The sequence below is a fragment of the Myotis lucifugus genome, unplaced genomic scaffold (assembly GCF_000147115.1).
Source record: "Myotis lucifugus unplaced genomic scaffold, Myoluc2.0 scaffold_396, whole genome shotgun sequence".
Lineage (NCBI taxonomy): Eukaryota > Metazoa > Chordata > Mammalia > Chiroptera > Vespertilionidae > Myotis > Myotis lucifugus.
In genome coordinates, this window is record NW_005871444.1 from 762,275 (window position 1) to 785,767 (window position 23,493).

Consider the following 23,493-nt stretch of genomic DNA (forward strand, 5'->3'; position numbering starts at 1 on the left):
GCCCCCGTCCTCCAAGCTTCTAGTTGGGTAGGTCTGGGATGGAGCCCTGATATCTGAATTATAACAGGCAGCCTGTTTGATTCTTCTGCAAACCACCTTTCAGATTTACTGCTCCCAGCAAGCCGTGGTTGGGGTCTAAGGGAATTTGTAACCCCTGAAATTGAATAAATAGCGTATTCATTTTTCTGGGAAGAGGATCTATAAATCTCTCAGTGAGATTCACAAAGAGGACCATGACTCAAAAAAGATTAAGTCATTGTCCCAGAAGTGTGTTTTAAAAATAATATATTTTTATTGATTTCAGAGAGGAAGGGCGAGGGAGAGATAGAAACATTGATGAGAGAGAGACACTGATCAGCTACCTCCTGCACATGCACCACCGGGGATCAAGCCCGCAACCTAGGCATGTGCCCTGACCAGGAATCGAAGTGGGGACCTCTTGGTTCATGGGTTGACACTCAACTACTGAGCCACACCAGCCAGGCCCAGAAGTGTGTTTTTTATGAACATTTTCTGCTTCTTATGAGCTTCTTAGGATTTTAAATAAATTCTTAGTTTTCTTTTCGCATAATGAGGGCATTTTATCCACGAGTGGATTTTTTGGTATTGTAGCTTTCTAATGTACCATTTCTTTATTCTTTAAGCAAATGAATTTTAATGCCCTCCTATTTTAAAATTCCTTTTTACTGAAATGTACCATTGCCACGAATTACTTTGTGCAGATAATATTTTCTAACACTTATTTATTGAGAACAACAGTGTGCCAATTGTTTTACTAAGTGCAACATATATTTTTATTTAACCCTAGCATCAACCCCATGAGGTAAGCATAAGGAAATTGAGGTATGGAGTGCTTAATTTCCTTGACCACATTGACATAGTTTGTGAATGATGGAACCAGGGTTTGAGCCCATTCTGTCTCACCTGAAGGCCAGTTGTGTGCAAGTCTGCAAGTTTGTCAAGATGAATCACATTTGGTTTTTCAGTGAATAGAAGATGATGATTGTGTAGTACCTTGAAATTATCATAGGTGTTGCTTGTGGATTAGCCTATTTTAGTGATTCTGATTCTGAGTTTTGTTATTTCTTTTCAGATCAAAGAGAGTGCATCACAGACCAGAGATGTCCTCAAACAGCATTTTAATGATTTAAAGGGAACCCTTGGGAAGCTCCTGGATGAGCGACTGGTGACCCTTTTGCAAGAAGTGGATACCATTGAGCAAGAGACCATTAAACCACTAGATGACTGCCAGAAGCTCATAGAGCACGGAGTTAACACTGCAGAGGACTTGGTCCAAGAAGGTGGGCTTCTCCTATTAAATGTGGCAAATTCAGATCGACAGTGCTCATTCTCAGGATACCAGCAGGCTTATTGCCATCTGTGGGGTGCTTACGAAGTTCTTACCATGGGACAGTTTATAATATAGGATGACAGATACACAGTGAGGTATCCCAGCATAAGTGCAATTAAAGTGTTAATTATAATCATTTACAAAATAAGGAGTAAATGATTTTTCTCAAATAGTTCCATGATATAATCACATTCACTGTTGACATTGCAATTTTAAGGTCATTTTAAGGTCTTCAGATCTTTTTCAGAGTGTTTGTGGGTTATAGAGTTTAATTCCCTTGTTCTTTATATATATGTTTTTTATTGATTGTTAGAGAGAGAGAAAGGGAGAGGGATAGAGAGGTAAAAACATCCATAAGAGAGGAACATCATCGATCGGCTGCCTCCTGCACGCCCCTTACTGGGGATCGAGCCTGCAACCGAGGCATGTGCCCTGACCAGGAATCAACCGGTGACCTCTTGGTCCCTGAGTCAGTGCTCAATTGCTGAGGCACACTGGCTGGGCAATTCCATTGTTCTTTTTAATAGGTTAACAAATATGATTAGTGTTTACTCCTGAAATTGTAGTTGTTATATTTTTGTCTTTAGCCAATTATTTTGGTTGAAACATGCCCAGATCTAGCCAGCCTGCCTGCCTTCCTTCCTTCCTCCCTCCCTCCCTCCCTCCCTCCCTCCCTCCCTCCCTCCCTCCCTCCCCATAAGCCTTTGTCAGGTACATTAAATTAAAATTCTGTCCTTTGGGGTTCACATGTGAGCGAGGCATATATGCCGAGAGAGATCTGAGGCCTTACGGGAGCACAGAAGGGAGATGCTTAACTGGAAGAGTGTAGGAGAGTTTTCTGTAGGAGGAGTTTTGCAGAGGGAGCTAACAGCCCGAGTGGAAGCAGAAGGAACATCACGAGTGAAGGGAGGGGCATATCAGGGATCTTTTTGAAGTAATTTAGGCAGCAGAGTTACACAAAGTTGCATTTAAAAAATTGGCACAGCCTACAGTTTGGAGACTGGGTTCAAAGTTGTAAGACTAGAGATAAAGAGACTAATTAGAAAGTTGCAGCAGTAATCCAGATAGGAAAGAATGATGGCAGAGACAGGAGAGGATAAGGTAGAGCTGGTTTTAAGATTTTTCAGATAGAATTATTGATGATTTTACTGATCAGTAAGAGTTGATTACCGGTAATTGACTGGATATAGGTTGGAGGAGAAAGCGAAGGATTTAGGATGACCAAAACCAGCCTGATTTTGGGTGTCGGTAAATTGTACTTTTTAGTGACATAGGAAATGAGGGAGGAGGGTTGGGCTCTGGTGGGTACTTAGGCATTTGGTTTGGCCATGTTGACTTTGAAGTGCTTAAGATGAAAGAGGGAGTTGGGAGTGATGCTTAGGAGAAAGATAATATCTGGAGATGTTAATATGGCAATTAATGGCATATACATCAGATCTGAATCATTGGGAATAAGAAATATCATCAAGAGATAGTCTACAGCCCTAACCAGTTTGGCTCAGTGGATAGAGCATCAGCCTGCGGAGTGAAGGGTCCCAGGTTCGATTCCGGTCAAAGGCATGTACCTTAGTTGCAGGCACATCCCCAGTGGGAGGTGTGCAGGAGGCAGCTGATCGATGTTTCTCTCTCATCGATGTTTCTAACTTTCTATCCCTCTCCCTTCCTCTCTGTAATAAATCAATAAAATATATATATTTTTAAAAAGAGATAGTCTACAGTATGAGACGAGAAGGCAGAGATGGTAGAACTCTAAGAGACAGCAACATTTAAATAACTCCAGGGGGAAAAAGAGGCAGGGGAGGCGGTGGAATGCCATCCATTCTGCAGACCGAGTGCAGTCAGTGGCAGAGGATAAAAAGTGTGCATGGCTCACAAGTCTGTGACTCCAACTGGAAATCAGTCCCCTGTTTGGTCTTACGTGGAATATGGTACCAGTGTTACATTCACATGCTAAGTGTATTTTAGTCTTGTCTTCAGTGAGAAGTGTTTATTTGCTGTTCACCATAACAGTGCCTTTGAGAAAAATTTTTTTAGCAAGACCACAGAATGTCTTTCCCTGGAGGCTGTGCATTTGGAAACAAACCCAGAAGCAGTTCATCACAGGTCAGGAGTGTACACCCATCACCCTGAGGACTGAGAGATGTTTTTAGTTTAGAAAATAAATCCTTCGAGGCACATACATGCTTGACACAGCATCTTTCAATTTTTTTCAGATGCTTCAATTTTTTTGTACTTTAAATTTCAAACTCTTTCCTCCTTTCCCAAGGGATAAAAACTTATTTATGGAATTGGGAGGATTTTAAGGCAGTGTTCAGTGTGTCTCTTCATTTTGGTGAAGGAAACTTGAGTCATTCCAAGGTTCATTCAGATAGAAAAGAGTTCTGGTGGGGGCTGTGGAAGGATATAGAAGTAGTTGTGATTTACTGCCTTTATATAGCATTTTCTTTTTATTCTGTTGAGTAATTTCTAATCTAATAGACGATAATCTTTTAGGAAAACATTATGATTTGTTGTTTTTTTGTTGTTGTTTTAATCTTTACTGTTGAGAGTATTACACATGTTCCTCCCCCCCCATTTGGTTTATAAGATCCCGTGTGCCCTATTCCTTCTGGCTCCTATTGGTGTTGATGAAAGTTTCTGTAGGAGAGATGGAAAAAGTCCCTGTGTCTTCTGCTTTGCATAAAGTTGATTGACAACCAGATTTCCTTGTATAGAACAGAACAGACATTTCTGGCGGGATGTTGCCATTGTAGACCCATTTTCCTCTTGAACTTAACCTTAGTGTCACTTCTAAAATAGTGTCTGCTTTTACTTTGGGAATTAAAATAAAGCTACTTTAAATTTTATTTTTCAGTTAGAGTTTACATTCAATATTATTTTGTATTAGTTTCAGGTATACAGCATAGTGGTTAGATAATCTATACAGCATAGTGGTTAGATAATCAAAGTATTTCCCCCCTCCCCCAATATTTCCAGTACCCACCTAGCACCATACAGGTATTACAATATTATTGACTATACTAGAGGCCTAGTGCACAAAATTCATGCACGGGTCGGGTCCCTAGAGGCTGCCGGCTGCCTGCCAGGACCTCCCTTTGTTCCACGCCACCCCCTGGTGATCGGTGCACATCATAGCGAGTGATCGAATTCCCGGTCACCCGGTCGAACTCCTGAGGGGACACTTTGCATATTAGGCTTTTATATATATAGGTTTCCTATGCTGTACTTTATATCCCCATGACTATTTTGTAACTACCAACCTGTACTTCTTTTTTAAATTTTAATTTAAATTTTTATTAAATTTATTGGGGTGATATTGGTTAACATCATCATAGAGGTTTCAGGTGTCGGTTTCTATGTTAGAAGATCTGTATATTGCACCATGTGCCTACCACCCAAACAACCCATACTTCTTAATTCCTTCACCTCTTTTGGGAATTTTTTTTAAAAGATTTTTTTGATTGCAGAGAGGAAGGGAGAAGGAGAGAGAGATAGAAACATCAATGATGAGAGAGGATCATTGATCAGCTGCCTCCTGCATGCCCCACACTGCAACCTGGATTGAGCCCGCAACCTGGGCATGTGCCCTGAGGGAACCGAAACGTGACCTCCTGGTTCATAGGTCGATGCTCAACCACTGAGCTACGCCAGGCCTCTTTTGGGAATTTGATTGTGGCATCACTTAAGAATTGTTTGCAAGAAAACCAGAGACCTGCCTGGACATGGGTTGTATTGATTACTTGAGAGTGTGACTATTTTTCACTGTACTAGAGCTCTTATTTCTGATTCTAGGTGAAATTGCCATTCTTGGTGGTGTAGGAGAACAGAATGAAAAACTGTGGAACTTTACCAAAAAGGCCTCACACATTCAGTTGGACAGGTAAGAGTTAATGCCTTTGGGGCTTACTTTTAAGCATCTAAACCAGTGGTTCTCAACCTGTGGGTCGCGACCCCATTGGCAGTCAAACGACCCTTTCACAGGGGTCGCCTAAGACCATCCTGCATATCAGATATTTGCATTACGATTCATAACAGTAGCAACATTACAGTTATGAAGTAGCAACGAAAATAATTTTATGGTTGGGTCACAACATGAGGAACTGTATTTAAAGGGCCAGAAGGTTGAGAACCACTGAAAACCAAGCATGTCAAACTCAAAGGCTAACATGGGCCAAATAGAAACCTACTGACCATCCAGTAGGTTTATTTCAATAGAGACATGCTGAATACAAAGGGCTGAAATAAATGAGTAATCGTTAATATAAAATAATAGAACACTTTAATAAAAATTAATCTTTTTTCTTGAACATTAATTACCAGACACTGAATAACTGCACAAATTAATAAGTATAACACAAATAAACCTATTTTTCTAGTTCTCCAAAAGTGAAATATTTCCTGTTGCACACACCAAACAAGTCAGTCCAAGACTAATGATGTGGCAATCAGCTGCTAAAATATTCGCTGCTAGTATTAGTAGAGAGAAATGTAGTAATCAGTCATTAGCGAACTTTGTAGTTCGTTATTAATAATTATGTATAATAGGATATTGTAAAAGTTAAGTTATGAATTTTTTATTAAAACGTTTCTTACATACCGTTATATTGGCTAGGCCACAAATATATTTGTTGTGGGCCGTGGGTTTGACATGCTTGATCTAAACTATCTGCCTTTTTATTCATCCCTTCCCTGTTAAAGATTCTGATTAAGGGTGAAAGAGAATATATTTTTCAAGGTTTCACTGCTCATTACCAGTATTACTAATATAAAATAGTTGTGATTGCAATTTTTGGTATAGTATCATTACAGATTTTCTTCGATTTTTTAAAAATTAAATTTATTGGGGTGACATTGGTCAAAAGGAAATACAGGTTTTAGGTGTGGGTTTCTATGTTGCAAGATCTGTGTATTGTACCATGTACTCACCACCCAAAGTCAGATCTTCTCCTGTCAACATATATTAGGACCCTCTTCTTCTCCTCTCTTCCCAGATTTTCTTCAATTCTAATAGAATTGTTAAATTTTTAACGATTTGAACATAATATTGAAACTGGGTCATATCTCAGTAAAACAGATCTTTTGGTATAAACGTGACAACTGTGATTCTACCAACTTTTTTATCTTCTTGCTCATACTTATTTGGGAATAGAATCTTTTATGTAATGTCTTGCAAAGCCCCCACTGCCATGAGCATTATTTACTGGGAGCTTCTGCATCCTTATAGTATGTGACTGATCTAAAGTATTCCTTATTGTTGTTGTTTTTTTGAATCCTCACCCAAGGATATGTTTATTGATTTTAGTGAGAGAGAGAGAGAGGGAGGGAGGGAGGGAAGGAGGGAGGGAGGAAGGAAGAGAGAGAGAGATCCATGTGAGAGAGAAACATCGATCAGTTGCCTCCTATACCACCCGGGGATTGAACCCAAAACCTGGGTATGTGCCCTAACTGGGAATCGGACCTGCCACCTTTTGGTGTACTGGACAATGCTCCAACCAACTGAGCCACACCAGCCAGGGCTGTATTATTATTTTTTTAATACGAGAAAGTTTATTGAGAAGTCACAGAGGTAGAAGTGAACTATAGAATCACTGGGCTTAGGAAACAAGTTACAGAGGCAAAAGAAGGGCCCTTGGAGCTTAGGAGAAAGAGACAAGGACAAGATGGGGGGCGGGGGAGGGAATGGGGAAGATGTCTTGTGCTCCAGAGTGAGAGCCAACCCTTGGGATTTTTTTTGGCGGGGGCGGGGGGGGAGTTGGGGGTGTGGGGGAGTTAATTCTCCTCCAAGGAATTTTTTCCATTGATTTTAGAGAGTGGAAAGGAGGGAGGGAATGGGGGTGGGGAGAGAGAGAGAGAAACATTAATGTGAGAGAGACACATCGATTAGTTGCCTCCTGCACACACTCCAACCGGGCTGGGGATCGAACCTGCAACCCAAGTACATGCCCTTGACTGGGAATCAAACCCAAGACCCTGCGGTGCTCTGGCCAATGCTCTAACCATTTAGCAACACCGGCCAGGGCCGCTCCTTATATGTTTAACTCTCAGTTAAAGCCTCATAAGCACATGAGCTTTGTTTCCTCAGCTTACCAGAAGTGCCTTTACTGGTCGATGTGCCTTGTTTATCTGCTCAGTTGGATGACTCAATTCTTAACATAGTGAAAGACCACATTTTTAAGCATGGAACCGTAGCATCTCGCCCACCAGTACAGATAGAAGAACTAATAGAGAAGCCTGGAGGCATCATTGTGCGATGGTGTAAGGTCAGTAATTCAGAATTATAGAAGTGGCTTCAACATCACGGATTTGAGATTTGGGGGCCTTAAATTTTTTCTCTTAAATTTGTTTTTATTGATTTCAGAGAGAGTAAGGGAGAGGGAGAAGAGGATAGAAACATCAATGATGAGAGAGAATCATTGATTGGCTGCCTCCCACACACCTCCCACTAGGAATCAAGCCCTATACCCAGGCATGTGTCTTTGACCGGAAATCGAACCGTGACTTCTTGGTTCATGGTTCGATGCTCACCACTGAGCCACACAGGCTGGGCAGATTACTTTTCTGATAAACTACCTTTGAATATTTTCTTCTCTTCATAAACAAAAATCCCTTTTGCTTTACAATTAAAGTCACAGGGATCTTGAACTGAGGTAGCTCTTCCAGTTTGAGATAAACAGTTTTGAAGGTACTTTTTAGAATCCCTGATTCACTACATTGTTTCTCAGTTGTAACTTACTGAGTTAAGGATTGCTCCCATTTCTGTTTTTTAGGAGAGTCAAATGATGATAGTGAATATTGGGTGTCTGATAGCTTTCTGGTCAACACTCAACTAATATCTCTGAAATAAAATGTCTAAAGAATGATTTCTTCACACTCAGCATTGCTGAGATTTTGTGTGTTAAATTGGTTATATAGATGAGCTACCATATTTTATTTTTATTTTATTTTATTTTATTAATCCTCACTCCATATTTTCAATTGATTTTTAGGGAGCGTGGAAGGGAGGGGGAGAGACACATCGATGTGAGGGAGACACATCAATTGGTCGCCTCCCACATGAGCCTTGACCAGGGCTGGGGATAGAGCTCACAACCAGGGCATGTGACTGGGAATGGAACTGTGACCTCCTGGTTCATAGGTCGACGCTCAACCACTGAGCCACACCGGCTGGGCTAGTTGTGGGATTCTTATCCTTGAATTTTTAATGTTTTATCTTTGGCATTGTGTAGAAATCATGCCATTTCATCAAAGAAAGCAGATTTTTTCATACCAGATTGGGAGGTCTAAAACACATGGTTCAATAAAGAAAAGAAGGGACGCAATGATGGAATATTTCCTATGACCTTCCTGAGAAGAGCCTGTATTGAGTATATTCAGCACATGGGCTCATATGCTTGGCCCAAAATGCCACATTCTAAGTTCTTTTTTAATTTTTATTTATTTTTTTTATTTCAGAGAGGAAGGGAGAGGCAGAGAGAGAGAAACATCAATGATGAGAGAATCATTGATCAGCTGCCTCCTGCACACCCCCTATTGGGGATTGAGCATGCAACCTGGGCATGGGCCCTTGACCAGAATTGAACCTGGGACCCTTCAGTCCACAGGCCGACGCTCTATCCACTGAGCCAAACTGTCGAGGGCCGCATTCAAAGTTCTTATACAGTGATGCCGAGAGAAATTATTCCCTGACTTTTACCTAACACAAAGTCTTTCTCCTTAGGTGGATGACGACTTTACAGCCCAAGATTACAGACTCCAGTTTCGTAAATGTACTTCAAATCATTTTGAGGATGTATATGTAGGCTCTGAAACTGAATTCATAGTGTTACACATAGACCCCAATGTTGATTATCAGTTCCGAGTCTGCGCCCGAGGAGATGGCCGACAGGAGTGGAGTCCTTGGAGCGTCCCCCAGATAGGTCATTCCACATTGGTGCCGCATGGTATGCCCTTGCCTTCTCACTCCTGAGCTTAACTGTGTGTAGGAACACTTGTCTTCTGTGCTCAAGGCCGCACGCTGCCCACCCTTCTTTCTGAGGCTAACCCCTGGTTGATGAGAACAACACTGGACGTGTCTTTTACTTCCTGCTCAGATTACTTCGTGTGACTTTTACAAAGAATTCAACAGTTCTTATCTCCAGAGTCTAAAATAGTGCCACCCAGGATTGGTAGCATTCCCTAAAACCACAGATTTTAAATATTGCATCAGGAAACTGCAGGGTTTTTTGTTTTTTGTTTTTTTTAAAATATATTTTTATTGATTTCAGAGAGGAAGGGAGAGGGAGAGAGAGATAGGAACATCAGTGATGAGAGAGATCATTGATCGGTTGCCTCCTGCACGCCCCCCACTGGGGATTGAGCCCGCAACCCAGGCATGTACCCTTGACCAGAATCAAACCCAGGACCCTTTAGTCCACAGGCCAATGCTCTACCCACTGAACCAAACTGGCTAGGGCATGGAAACTGCAGTGTTTTATCCAAACCTTCAGTGTATATCTGAGTAGAGGCTTTTTCTCAAAAGCTGTATGGTTGATGTTGATCTCTTCTATATTACTAGTTTAACAAATTCAAACTCATTTGTTAATTAGTTCTTAATCAGGTTGGAGTAAGCTCAAATATGATTTTATCAGATAGGCTATAACACTTTTATCTTCCATGCCAAAATTATTTAAGAATAGACTAAAAGTGTTTTTATGGTTTGTAGGATGAACCATAATACCCTGTCATGGAAGAATCTTTTATTAAACTTGCTCATGACCTCTAAGAGTAGCCTCTTCTACTTCCAAGTCTTTTTTAATGTGTCTGTACTGAAGCTAGTCCTGAAAAGATCCTAATAATTTTCAATGTCTTTGCTTTTTAAAAAGAATGGACAGCTGGCTTTGAGGGGTACAGTCTGAGCAGTCGAAGAAATATAGCACTCCGGAATGATTCGGAATCCTCAGGTGTTCTCTACTCCAGCGCTCCAACCTACTTCTGTGGGCAGACCTTAACATTCAGGCAAGTAGATATTATAATACCTGTCTGTTGTGGCTGAGGCAGGGTAATGAAGTGCACAGAACACATATAAGCTTCAGACAAAATTGTCCTGAGGTAGGCGCATCATTTATAGGCAGTGATACTTTGAGGAGATTTCTTTATTTCTCTTTGCTTCCGCTTTCTCATGTATTCATAGGGTTATTATGAAGATTAACTGAACATAAAATGCATTGGTTATGTTTGATACATAGTATGTACATATTATGTTTAGGTCTCTTTTCTTCTTGGTAAATAGAGGTAAGTAGAATACCTCTCAAAAGTCAACCTTAAAAAATTTAGAGGCACAGAATTTTCTTTTTGTAGTTTTGAATCAATCAGACCAGGTCTCTATGAGAGACAGCCTATCAGTGTAAACTGCTACTACCAATTAATTTTCTATTTCTTTACCTATTTCTTCCTGTATTAGAAAATTTTCCTTTTTTGTGTTTTTATGTTATTTTAGAAGTACTCTCTGTGGTCATATTTCTAAATAGCTCTTCCTAGAAACCAAAGCTCAGTTTTGATTTAGAAAAGTAAAGCTTGCCTGATGTTCACCATACTCACAGAGTAGCCGACTCTCTTCTAAGTTTCACCTCTTTTTTTAAAAAAATATGTTTTTGTTGATTTCAGAGAGAGGGAGTGGGAGGGAGTGGGAGGGAGAGAGAGATGGAAACATCTCTGATGAGAGATAATCATTGATGGGCTGCCTCCTGCACGCCCCCTACTGGGGATCAAGCCCAAAACCCGGGCATGTGCCCTGACTGGGAATCAAACTGTGACCTGGTTCATGGGTTGATGCTCAACCACTGAGCCACACCAGCCGGGCTGAGTTTTAACTCTTGAGATCATGAGATTTCATTGTGAATGCTTGTTCCTAGTTCCTCCTGTTGTGTGTCTTGTCCTGTAAGGCATGGACAGTATCTGAAATATTATCTAAGCTAATGTTGCCATGTTCTTCACCAGCCAAGTCATTTGAACTGTCAGCAGTTATCAGAATGTATTATGCGTCCTCTCATTTTTTATACCTCCTCTCTCCTCTTATATTAAGTTGTTACTAAGTCATCCTTTCTTTGTGAGAGGAAGTATCAAAGAGAGAGAGAGAAATAAGGAGTCTAGTGCCTCAAGTCTATTTAATTATTCCCCAGGTAATCATGAGATTTCTGTACTAACATACCCCCTCTCTGTTTATTTCTCTTCTTTACAAAAATACTTGCATTAGGGAATCTCCTGAGAATAAGGTACTTCTATGTAATGGTATGGCTTCCTGAGTTGATAGATTTAAGCCAGATGTCTCAGACCATAATAAGAAAAATAATCATAGAAATAATAATTGTAGTTAATATTTCAATAGCATTTACTATGTGCCAGGTACTGTTCTAAACATTTTACGTGTATTGTCACCAGATAGGGACTGGGCCTGGAATGGGTCTGCCTCAGGCTGGCTTGTGGTGTGTGGGTTCTTGACTTTGTGCAGGAAAGATTTCATAGTATGAGTCCAGGTGGATCTGAGGGTTTGTATATTAAAGCTGGGGACCGTGAAACAAAGGAAGGGCTTAGGGTAGAAGAAGCAGCAGGAGAGAGCCTAGGCAGTGCTCGGCTTTGGCTCCCTAGAAATATTATGGGAAAGAAGTGAGCTAGCACAGGGCTTCTGTTAGCTCACTGGGAAGTGAAGGTCACAGTGATAGAAGTGAGGCGGAGCAAAGCTGTTGTTAGCTCACTGGAAAGTTAGAGAAAAGGGGACCTTGGAGACAGGATCGGGGGTAAGCCCAGGATGAGCTATCCCTGCTGACCACTTCCCTGGTTGCAAGTCTCGTGGGGACCCTTAGACTTTAGGACAGTGGTTCTCAACCTTCTGGTCCTTTAAGTACAGTTCCTCATGTTGTGACCCAACCATAAAATTATTTTCGTTGCTACTTCATAACTGTAATGTTGCTACTGTTATGAATTGTAATGTAAATATCTGATATGCAGGATGGTCTTAGGCGACCCCTGTGAAAGGGCCGTTCGATTGCCAATGGGGTCGCGACCCACAGGTTGAGAACCGCTGCTTTAGGAGGAAGTAAAAAGTTCATGCCCGAGAAGAGGCATGGGTGTTCTCTAGAGCAAGCTGGCACTGGTATTTTTTGTCTTGAGGGTTTATCTCTCTTGTGCTTGTGAGAATCTTAGGGGAGGGTTTCATCAGAATATTCATCACCTTTCCAGGTGTGATTATAATATGCTGATGCCTCAAAATGAGTGTATAGGGGAGTTTGGGATTATTCTTTGGTCTACTTTACTGTTTTACTTTTATCTTGGGTCTGTCTGGCTCTAATCAGGGTTTTGTTATTTGTTCCCTGAGTTTATCTGTCCTTGGGTTTGGCTGGCACAAATGGCATTAATTGGGTCTCTGTCCTCTATCTCCCTGACCAGCGTGATTTAAGCTATTTATTCTCTGGTAGGGAGGAGAGGTATAACCCATTTGCTCTCAAGTGCCCTTGGTTAGGGAAGATAAGGTCTGCGATTCACTAGCTGTCTGTAAGTTGTCTAAGCTGTTTGGCCTTGTTTAATAACCGTGTCTCAGTTTCTCTATTCCACTTGCCCAGGAATGTTCCTAGCTTCTCACTATCCTGCCTCAGTGTTAACTCATTTGATTCTCACAATAACCCAGTGAAAGATGTGCAGTTACTCATATTAAGGATGAGGATGCTAAGGCATGGAGAAGTCACTCACCCACTGTCACGGAGCTAGTAAATGGCAGAGTTAGGGTTTAAATCCAGGCAGTCTGGCTCCAGAGTCTGTGATCTTAATGGCTGGTCTCTATTGCTTCTTGTTTGTCTTCCTGGGAGAGTAAACATGATTCTAATTAGTGCTGAAATCTATAGTTGTCCTGTTACAGTAGCCTTAGTTCTTTTTCCTCTTCAATGACCATGATCTGTGGTTGATGGTGTCCTGCTTTTAAATCCTTTCTCTTTGAACACAGAAAAGGTCTGATAGATGGCACACTTAGGTTTGTTTCTTAAGTCATTCAATGAATATCTGTTGATTTAATTTAAATCCTCTTACTATCTGTGGGCTGTAGGGCTCAATAAACCATTCGTTAGTTCCTGCCTCCTCCTCCATAGATGCCAGACTGGGCCCCTCTTGGCAGGGTAATTATCTGAATCTTAGTTAAGCTCAGTATTAGCCAGACCTTTACATTTTTGTCATTTTTTTCTCTGACTGGGAAATGAAAATGTTTTCTCTCCTTGTTTAAAAGAATTTCAGGCATCAGCAATTAAGTCAGAAGATGTGAGTTGGGGCGGGGGGGCGGGCACCTCCATGTAGGAGGTAGGAAACCATAGGCCTACTTAATAAAGGTAAACTCTACTCAGTTTTTTTAGGGTGTTTGAGGGCCTCTTAGAAGGGAGATTGTATTCCTGTAGGCACTGCCCTGTTGCTCAGCCCAGTCTACTTCCTGCTGCAATTTCTGCAATGCTTCGAGCTGCTGAAGCCAAAGAAACCAGTCACTGGCTGGCTCTTAACCGTCTCTACAGCCCAGTTTCATTTGGTGCCCAGGTCTGCTAGCAACCCTCTCCTTCCAGGCCTCTCCCCGATTTCCTGTCGGAGCATTCCTGCTTTCCTTTCCTTGCTTCTAAGATTTCCTATCTTACTATTTTTAAGCCATATTTTTACTTTCTCTTCTCTACTACCTCTTTTCTTTAAAATAGCTTCCTTTCAAACAGCCTTCCTTAATCCTAATAGCCTCAGAAGTTGTCGTCTTCCTTTTACAGATAAAGAAACTAAAGCACAGAGACTGACTTGTCAGTATTCAGATGCTGGCCATCTAGTCCCAAAGTCTGTGTTCTTAACCACTGTATACCCTGTCTGTGGCAAGTAACGTGAGGCAGTTAATCAGGGGCAATAAGCTAGCTATTTTTAATAATAACCTTTCCCTTCAAAGAACACACAAAATCATTGTTCCGTTTTCCTATTGTTTTGTAGCAAACCACCCCAAAACTTAGAAGCTTAAAACAGCAACAGTCATCTGTTTGCTCAGGAAACTGTAATTTGCAGAGCTTGGCAAGTGCAGGCATCTCTGCTCAAGTGTCGCCCCCCCCCGCCCCCCCCTCATACGCCCGCCCCCCGATATTTCAAGTTCCTACCTGGCACCATATGTAGTTACTATTGACTGTATTCCTTAGGCTGTACTTCACATCCCCGTGACGGTTGTGTAACTACAAGGACTGTTTCTTGGACTTTTTACTGTCTATTTTCTTTCTGTCTTAAAACTACTTTTCTAAACTCTAAGGACAGTTCGGATCAAGTCTTTTGAATGAGGCTGATTGTTTCATCAACCCTTATTCCACTCCGATGGTATTTACAGTACATGATATTGGCAGGAGCGCCAAATTTAAGAAACAGAGAAAACCAGAAACTTTGGCTCCACGTAGAGCAGGCAGCTTATAAATTAGTATAAGAATTATCCAGACTCCAAGGAATCTAGAGGAGGGAAAAGTTACTTCTAGGTGAGGGTTGGTAAAGGCTTTTTCTCAGGCAGAGCTGGAAAGGACAGTTCAGGGAAACAAAGCAAGACAAAATATAGACTAGAAAAAATACAAAGAACAGCAAATAAAGAGTATGTCTGGGTTAACAGAGATGGGAAGTTAGTCAGAGAGAACCCCAGGAAGGTAGCATATTCTTTTGGACAGGCTTTGTATGATTTTTCTTTAATTCCTCAAAGAAATGCTTCTTTTGGAGGTCACCTGTACTCATTGACAAGGAGGACATTTGCTACTGCATACAGAGCTCTCCCCCAACAAAAGTCTTCCGCAAGTAAAACCAAATCAGGTTTATATTCTACTAGTGACCCAGTGCACAGATTCATGCACATTGAAAGGAAATTAATTAGAAGGTGGCTGACAGGGCGGGACTGGGCGAGATGGGCCAGATACGCCCTGGAGCCAACCTCCCACGGTCCCTCCTTGGTGTCTACAGAGTGAGCAGGGTCCCTCTGGCAGGTAGGATCCCTCAGCCTAGTCTGTGGGTATCGGGCCCAAACCGGCAGTCAGACATCCCCCAAGGGGTCCCGGGGTGCGAGAGGTCACTCTGCAAATTTGCTGACATACAGGGTGTGGAACACAAACGCAAGTGTGCAGTAAACCAGATTCTGGGCCGACAGTGCCCCAGCAACAACATAACTCACGGCCAAAGGTGGAATCGCGCAGCCCAGCAAGGAATTGGGCTCCCTCCTCTCTAGTTTTGGGTGCATCACTCAAGAACCGCTGCTGCCAAGTCACTGCAGCTTGGCAGCTCCTGCATTGAGTGTCTGCCCCCCTGGTGGTCAGTGTGCATCATAGAGACTGGTCGGAGAGTCGGAGGGACACCTAGCATATTAGCCATATATATATATATATAATCTTAGGGGTTCATGAATTTACAAGTGAGCTAGACCAGCAGTCACCAATAGGTGGTCTGTGAGGTCCAAAAAGTTGGCGACCCCTGAGCTAGACTATCTATATATATAAAAGCCCTAAGTGACTGGCTGACTGGCCAACTGGCTGGTAGCTATGATGCGCAATGACCACCAGGGGACAGACGCTCAATGCAGGAGCTGCCGAGTGACAGCAACTTTGCAGAGTGCCCACTCGCACTCTGGGACTCCTTGGGTGATGTCGGACAGCCAGTTTCGGCCTGATTCCTGCAGGCCAGGCCGAGGGACCCCATCTGCCAGAGGGATTCTGCTCACTCTGCAGACGCCCTTTGAGCCCCACCGTGCGCCCCAGGTGTGGCTGGCCAGGGAGGGACCACCGGAGGTTGGCTCCAGGGCGTGTCTGGCCTGTCTCTCCCAGTTCCGCCCCGTTGACCACCTTCTAATTAATTTCCTTTCAATGTACACGAATCCATGCACCGGGCCTCTAGTACAAAATTATAATAGCCAGTTAGCATTGGTTGAGCCCTACTATATATTAGTTCTTAATGAGTTAATTTCTATAAGTGCTCATTACATCCTCACAAGGTAGAGATACATTTTATGGATGTGGAAAGATTAAGCAACCTGCTGAGGTCGTACAGATCATTAATAGTGATGCTGAGATTCAAATACTGACAGTCTAGCCCTGTAGGACTCTGCGTTGCCTTAGAGTAAGGTAGGAGGCCATTGGAGGATATTGAGTAAAGGAAGGACATCATCAGTCATATGTTGTTGTTTTTTAATGTTTTTATTGATTTCAGAGAGAGGAAAGGAGAGGGAGAGAAATAGAAGCATTGATGAGAGAGAAACATTGATCAGCTGCCTCCTGCATGCCTCCCACTGGAGACTGAGCCTACAACCCAGACTCTCTCCTTTTCCCTTCCTCTCTGAAATCAATAAACATATATTTAAAATTAAAAAACAAAACAAAACAAAAAGAGCAGTGAATCTTTTTTACAGTGGAGGAAAACACACCAGCAAAAATATTACCAGAAATGAGGAATAAACCATATTCAGCATTCTAATATTAATTGTAAAAAGAGTTGAATGAGTTGGCCAAACTGAAGGTTAAGAGCACAGTCCTCCAAAAGATCACCCTCTCTTCAGATGGGTCATAGGTGGCTTCAAATTTCTGAGAGTCCCACAACCACCTTCAGGCTCTATAATTCACTAGAATGACTCACAGAACTCAGGAAAGCCCTGCACTTATGGTTACAGTTTTATTATAGCAAGAGGATACAAATCAGAATCCACCGAAGGGAGAGATGCATAGGGGCAGGTCTGGGAAGGTTCCAAACATGAAGCTTTTGTTGTTCTCAGCATGACCGTAGGCAAGGAACCAAAAACTGAACCAAGGTGTCCAGTTTTTATTGGGGATTTTTTTATGGTTGCTTAAATCATTCCCTGCTTGACTCAGCATTCACCTTCCCTGCCCTCCCAGGAGACTGGGCTGATATTCTGTAGCTCAAAGCCTCAAACCTCTAATCACGTGACTGGTCTCTCTCAGGTGACCTGCTCCCATGCTGAATCATGCTGTTAGTATCCACTATCGAGGGGCCCACCCTGCAGACCTTATCAGACTTAGTTGTTCCAATTAATGTTCTTTATAGAAAAGATAATCTTGCACCACGTGTTATAATAGTCGTCTCTTTAGTCTCTTTTAATCTGGGACAGTTTCTCCATTTCTGAATCTTTTAACTTTTATGACATTGGACAATTTTGAAGCATACAGACCAATTAGAATATCCCTCAATTTAAGTTTGTTTAATGTTTCTTAATGATTTGGTTCAGGTTATGCATCTTTGGCAGGAATAATATAGAAGTAATATTGTGTTCTTCTCACTGAATTGAATTCTTTAGGATATGTACCCAGAAGTGAAATTGCCAAATCATGTGGTGGTTCTTCTTTTATTTTTGTGAGGAACCTCCATACTGTTTTACATAGCAGCTGCAGCATTGTAGATCCCCATCAACAGGGCAGTACTTGGTTAGGATTTTTGCATCTGTAGTCATCAGAGTTACGGGCCTGTAGTTTTATTTTCTTGTAGTGTCTTTCTGATTTTGGTTTCAGGATAAAATGAGCCTCATAAAATGTGTTTGGAAGTACTCCTCATCAACAGTTGTTTGGAAGAGTTTGAGAAGGACTATCATTAATTGTTCTTTAAATGTTTGGTGGAATTCACCAGTGAAGCCACTGGTCCTGGGCTGTGTGTGTATGTGTAGGTTTCTGATTACTGATTTAATCTACTTTCTATTTAGAAATCTATTTTTTCTTTCTTCATGCCAGTCTTGGTAAGTTATGTTTGTAGGAATTTATCCATTTTTTTTCTAGATTATCCAACTTTGGTGTATGTTCATAGAAGTCTCAGGAATCCTTTTCATTTCTGTGGCATCAGTTGTAATGACTCCTCTTTCATTTCTGACTTTATTTGCATCTTCTCTTTCTTTTTCTTAGTTCATATACTAAAAAGTTTGTCAATTTTGTTGATAATTTCAAAAACCAATTCTTAGTTTTTTTAAATTTTTTAAATTGTTTTTAAAGAAAGAAGAAGGGAGAGTAAAACACCGACTTGTTCCACTTATTTATGTGTTCATTGCTTGATTCTTTTTTTTAATATATATATATCTTTATTGATTTCATAGAGGAAGGGAGAGGGAGAGAGAGATAGAAACATCAATGATGAGAGAGAATCATTGATCGGCTGCCTCCTGCATGCACCACACTGGGAATCAAGCCTGCAACCCAGGCTTGTGCCTGAACTGTGACCTCCTGGTTCAACCACTGAGCCACGCTAGTCAGGCCAGCCATTATGTGTGTGTGTGTGTGTGCGCGCGCGTTTTTAGCCATTATTTTTTTAAAATAAATATTCTATCCCTTTCTCTCTTTTCCCAGAAGTCTCTTAGACTTTCTTTACTTTTTTTCTTTGTTCCTTTGATTGGATAATTTCAAATAATCTGTCTTCAAGTTTGATGTTTCTTTCCTTTGCCTGAATAACATGGTATTGAATTCCTCTTGTGAAATTTTCAGTTTATCATATTCTTCAGCTACAAAATTACTTAGTGTTTAAAATATGTTTTTGTCTTTGTTGTTTATGACTCATTTTCTAGAGCATGTGGAGCATCTTTATGATGGTTATTTTGAATTGATTGTCAGATAATTCATATACCTCCGTTTCATTAGGATAATTTTCTGGAGATCTATTTCTTTTTTTTGTTTGGGCCATATTTCCCTTTTTCTTCATGTTTTGTAATTTTGTGTTGGGATCTACACACATGAAAACAGCTCCCTTTCCTATCTTTATTGCCTGGTTTTGTACAGGAGAGGACTCTCACAAATGAGCCTACTAGAGATCCTAGGGGGCCTCTGAAATCTTTTGGTGGGAGCTTGTGTGTGTGATTTCCCTGGGCTTGTGTGTGCAATTTCTCAGAGGGCCTTGCTGGCTCCCTCTGGTGCCTGTTTGTGGCACTGCAAGTTCTCTGGTGCTACAAGCAGCAAGGCTTCCGTGCCCTCTTGTACTCAAATGCCACCAGCCATCCAGAGGACGTGGGCTCCTCATCAGCGCCCCACATCAGGTGAGACAGATGCCATTCCTTGTGTGGCCCCATGAAAAGCTTCCAGTGCACCAGAATCACTTTCTACTCTTCTCCCAAAGGAGAGAAGCCTTGAGTTATGTATGTGCCTTCTCCCAGTCATGCCAAGTCGCGTGGGCTACAGGATGCCACTCTTCTTTATCTTTGGTCTCAGCAGCATTCAGACATTCATACTGTGCCAGTTCCTGCAGTGCTGCAAGTGAGGCAGGACAGAAGCCAAGTCTTCGGGAACCCCCCACGGAGTTGGAGTGCTGGATGCACTCTCTACTCTCTCCCTCCTGAAGGAAAAGCCAGCGGCCAGGTGTTCTTGCCTGGCACTGAGCTGCGGTGGCTTAGGAGAGGCTGGCACAGGGAAAGTGAACGTGTTCTTCCTCTTCGTTTCAGTGCAGCTGTTTTCAGCTCTGTGCTCCCTTAGAGTGTTACAGCTTCTCAACTAGATTCTGGAACCCTCATACAGCTGTTTCAGGCTGCATGTCCTTGTTAAAGCAGGGTTTCTGTGGTAGAGTGAGGGCTGGCACTTTATTCTGCCATAGCACTGATGTCACTCCCTCCTCCCCATACGTCTTTAGACGGCTGGCTTAGAAGTGCAGTGACTTCAGAAACTCGCTCACATATTTACTATGACCCTGTATGTTTCCCACTTTACCACGAAAGACTTTGAAGCCACACTGAGTATAAATAATCACAGTCTACCCTTGGTAAAGCTACATTCTGTTCCTTATTCACTTTTTCTTTTTCTATTCTAGCAAAGTTTGCTGTTTTGGAATGGTGGGGAAAATGAGCCTGGTAATAGCAATATAGGTTGGCCTTTATATTTAGGTTTCTTAATTTCTAGAGTACATGATGATGCATTATTTGAGACTAAAACACAAAAGGAAGTGCTTAAACTTTCCACGTAGGAAGTTCTACAAGCAAAATAGGTTTGTAATCATATTATCCTTTTTATTATTTATTTTTTAAATGTTTTTATTGATTTCACAGAAGAAGGGAGGGAGAGAAAGAGAGAGATAGAAATATCAATGATAAGAGAGAATCATTGATCGGCTGCCTCCTGCACACCCTGATTGGCGATCGAGCTCCCAACCCGGGCATGTGCCCTGACCAGTATCAAACCATGACCTCCTGGTTCATAGGTCAACGCTCAACCACTGAGCCATGCCAGCCAGGCCATATTATCCTTGTTAAAAGACTGTTTGTCTATCTTAAAGGCTTTAAGTACTTGATAAACAATAATCAAATCATTGCTAGACTCTCATATTGATGATGGTAATAGTCAGACTTACTATAATGGCAAGTATAACAAGTTTTCTATGTGTCCAGCACCAGAACATAAAATAGAAATGTGCTGTTACAGCTGTAAATAGTTAACACAGACTCTTCAGTCACAATGCGTGTGATCGAGTCCTAGTTCCACCACTGAGCCAGGTGATGGGGGTCAGTCTAGTCAACCTTGTTTTTTCTTTTGTGCCTCCATTTCCTCATGTATAGAATGGATATGATGATAATAATACTATCTCCCTCGTGGGTTGTTCTGTGAATTGAATGAAGTGATTTATAGATAAATTTTTAGAACAGTGCCTGAAATTTAGGAAGTTCTAGATTCTTATTAGCTATTAAGAGCAGTTGTGATGAGATTATTCTTTTAAAGCTTAATAACTGTTACAGATCGTGTTTGGAAAAAAAAAATTGAGTGTTCTTTCTCCCTCATTTACAGAGTTGAAACTGTGGGCCAACCAGACAGAAGAGACAGTATCGGAGTGTGTGCGGAAAGGCAGAATGGATATGACTCTCTGCAGCGGGACCAAGCAGTGTGCATTAGTACAAACGGTAAGAGATAAGTCACTGTCAGTCCTTTGACATATCTATATATATTAATTACTATGGTAAGATATGAGTCTGCCCCAATATCACACATTTATAGCAGGAGATGAGAAGATATAGGTCTTAATGACATATCCAAATGGCTACTGTGTACCAGGCATTGTTCTGTACCCTTTATAAATATAAATTATTTAATCCTTTTAACAGCTTTTTGAAGTGGGGAGTAATATTACATCCATTTTATAGATGATGAAGGCTGAGCCACAGGGAGGTTAAGTGACTGGAGTTGGGTGGGCTGGGACTTGCTCCAGGGAGTCTGCCTCTGCATCCTGCTTGCATGGGTCGTCTCAATTAAACGTAGATTAGGGAACTAGGGAGGGGGTTTAATTTGTTATATATCTCTAATGTTGTTTGGTCCCTTACTTCACAGTAATCACACTTTCAAAAGTCACTATCAAGATATGTTCATATTTTGTGGTGTGGGTCAAGCAGCAGGTAGAACGAGATTCTTGTTCATTCCATGTGAAACAATCTTGCTATTCCACAGGATGTAATTGTATAATGGAGTCAAGCTTCTGTTGATACCATCCATATGGGAAATTCATAGTCTCTGTTCTAAAAGTAGAACTCTACCTAGACCAGAATTCTAAAATGTACTTAAAGCTTTAACTTTCCTTTCTGCCATGAGGATGGGGATTAATTAAATGCATTATCTTTGACCAGTTGGCATTCCAAAATGTTTTCTTTATTTGAATTAGGAAATTAGCTGTGTTCTGAATAATCTAGACTCTTTCAATTCTTAGTTATTGCTCACAGGTAAATGACTTTTTACCTTAACATTTTAGGTGCAGTTTTTGTAAATGGAAAAGAAATGACTAATCAATTGCCCGCCGTTACTTCTGGGTCCACTGTCACATTTGACATTGAAGCTGTGACTCTAGGATCCACCAATAATAACGAAGGCGGAAACTTCAAGCTTCGAGTAACTATTAGCTCAAATAACAGAGAAGTGGTTTTTGACTGGGTACTTGATCAATGTTGTGGTTCTCTTTACTTTGGATGCTCATTTTTCTATCCTGGATGGAAAGTGTTGGTGTTCTAGACTTTTGGATGATTGGCTTTGGTTTGCAGGGTTTTAATGTAGCTGTCCTCAGCCCAATTTAGTTATAATTTATTTAAAAAGACATGTTAGATTCATCTCTCAGTTAAGCCATTAGAAATGGAAATTGTTTACTGGATTTATTTTGGAATATTTTAGCAATAAGAAACTTGAATATTATGGACAAAAGCGTAATGCATTTTTATTTTTAGCATAGTGTTAATTAAAATGTCACATCACAATAAAATGAATAAAACAAATTGGCTTTTAAAATATGAGGAGATATAGAAAGCCCTATACCTTTCCACTGTACTTTTAAAAGTTGGCTATTAGAACAGAAAAACTTAATGTATCATTATTTTATTAAATCTCCATCTTTTAAGAATCCAGGGCCATGTAAGACTTTAGTATAAAACAATAGGACTAGGCCAGATAGAAGCCCGAGTCTGTAATATACATTCACTTGTGTGTTCTCCACTTAAGTGTTGAATATGTTCTTCATAATCAGGCATTTGTAAGCAGTATTGAATTTTATCACATATTCAGTATTCTTAAAGTCCCCCAAACATGATAATTTTTGCAGTTTTTGTAATTACTGAGCAAATGTCTATAATAGGCAATGTATTTTCTTTCGTTCTTTTCTTACAGTTTGATTCATGATAGGCTAGAGGACTTTTACAGGGTAAAACTACTTGTGGAAGTAGTATGCAAGCAGTGTTAGCCACGTCACATGTATGGAACATGTACATGTGCATATCCAGCCACAGTGATATGCATATTAACATTTTAAAGGTATGAACTGCAGTCCAGTTTAATGTCAGTTTATAAAGGGTCTTTTGGCGGACCAAATAAAGGATAAATACTTGACCTATTTTTGACAACTTAAATTTGTGTAAAATATTTATTTGAAGGACTTACTGAGTGTGTAAAATGATTATCTTAACTTGCTATATACCAGCCTACAGAATTTTTTAATGTGAATTTCTTTTTTCATTTTTAACAGTAGAAAAGTAGAAAAGCAAGTTTGATATTTTTGTAAGATAATTTATTTGGGGATTCAGATTCCCTGTTGGACAATCATGACCTTTTTTCCCTTGCCTTATATATAAGTAAGTCATCTTTCACTAAAGATGTGCTAGAATGTAGATGCCTCATCCAGCTGTCTAAAAAAATAAAAACCTGAAAGTTAAA

The 23,493-nt window shown here is 40.9% G+C and overlaps 1 protein-coding gene across 1 annotated transcript; it reads left to right on the top strand.

The window, feature by feature from the left end:
• Positions 1 to 570: 570 nt before the first annotated feature.
• Positions 571 to 23,493, top strand: CRLF3 (cytokine receptor like factor 3). Its single transcript, XM_014467429.1, has 8 exons — positions 571 to 603; positions 1,049 to 1,301; positions 5,144 to 5,231; positions 7,434 to 7,611; positions 9,069 to 9,291; positions 10,213 to 10,345; positions 21,097 to 21,209; positions 22,049 to 23,493. Exons 1-8 carry the CDS (start codon positions 571 to 573, stop codon positions 22,303 to 22,305), a joined length of 1,278 nt encoding a protein of 425 aa, XP_014322915.1. The 3' UTR covers positions 22,306 to 23,493.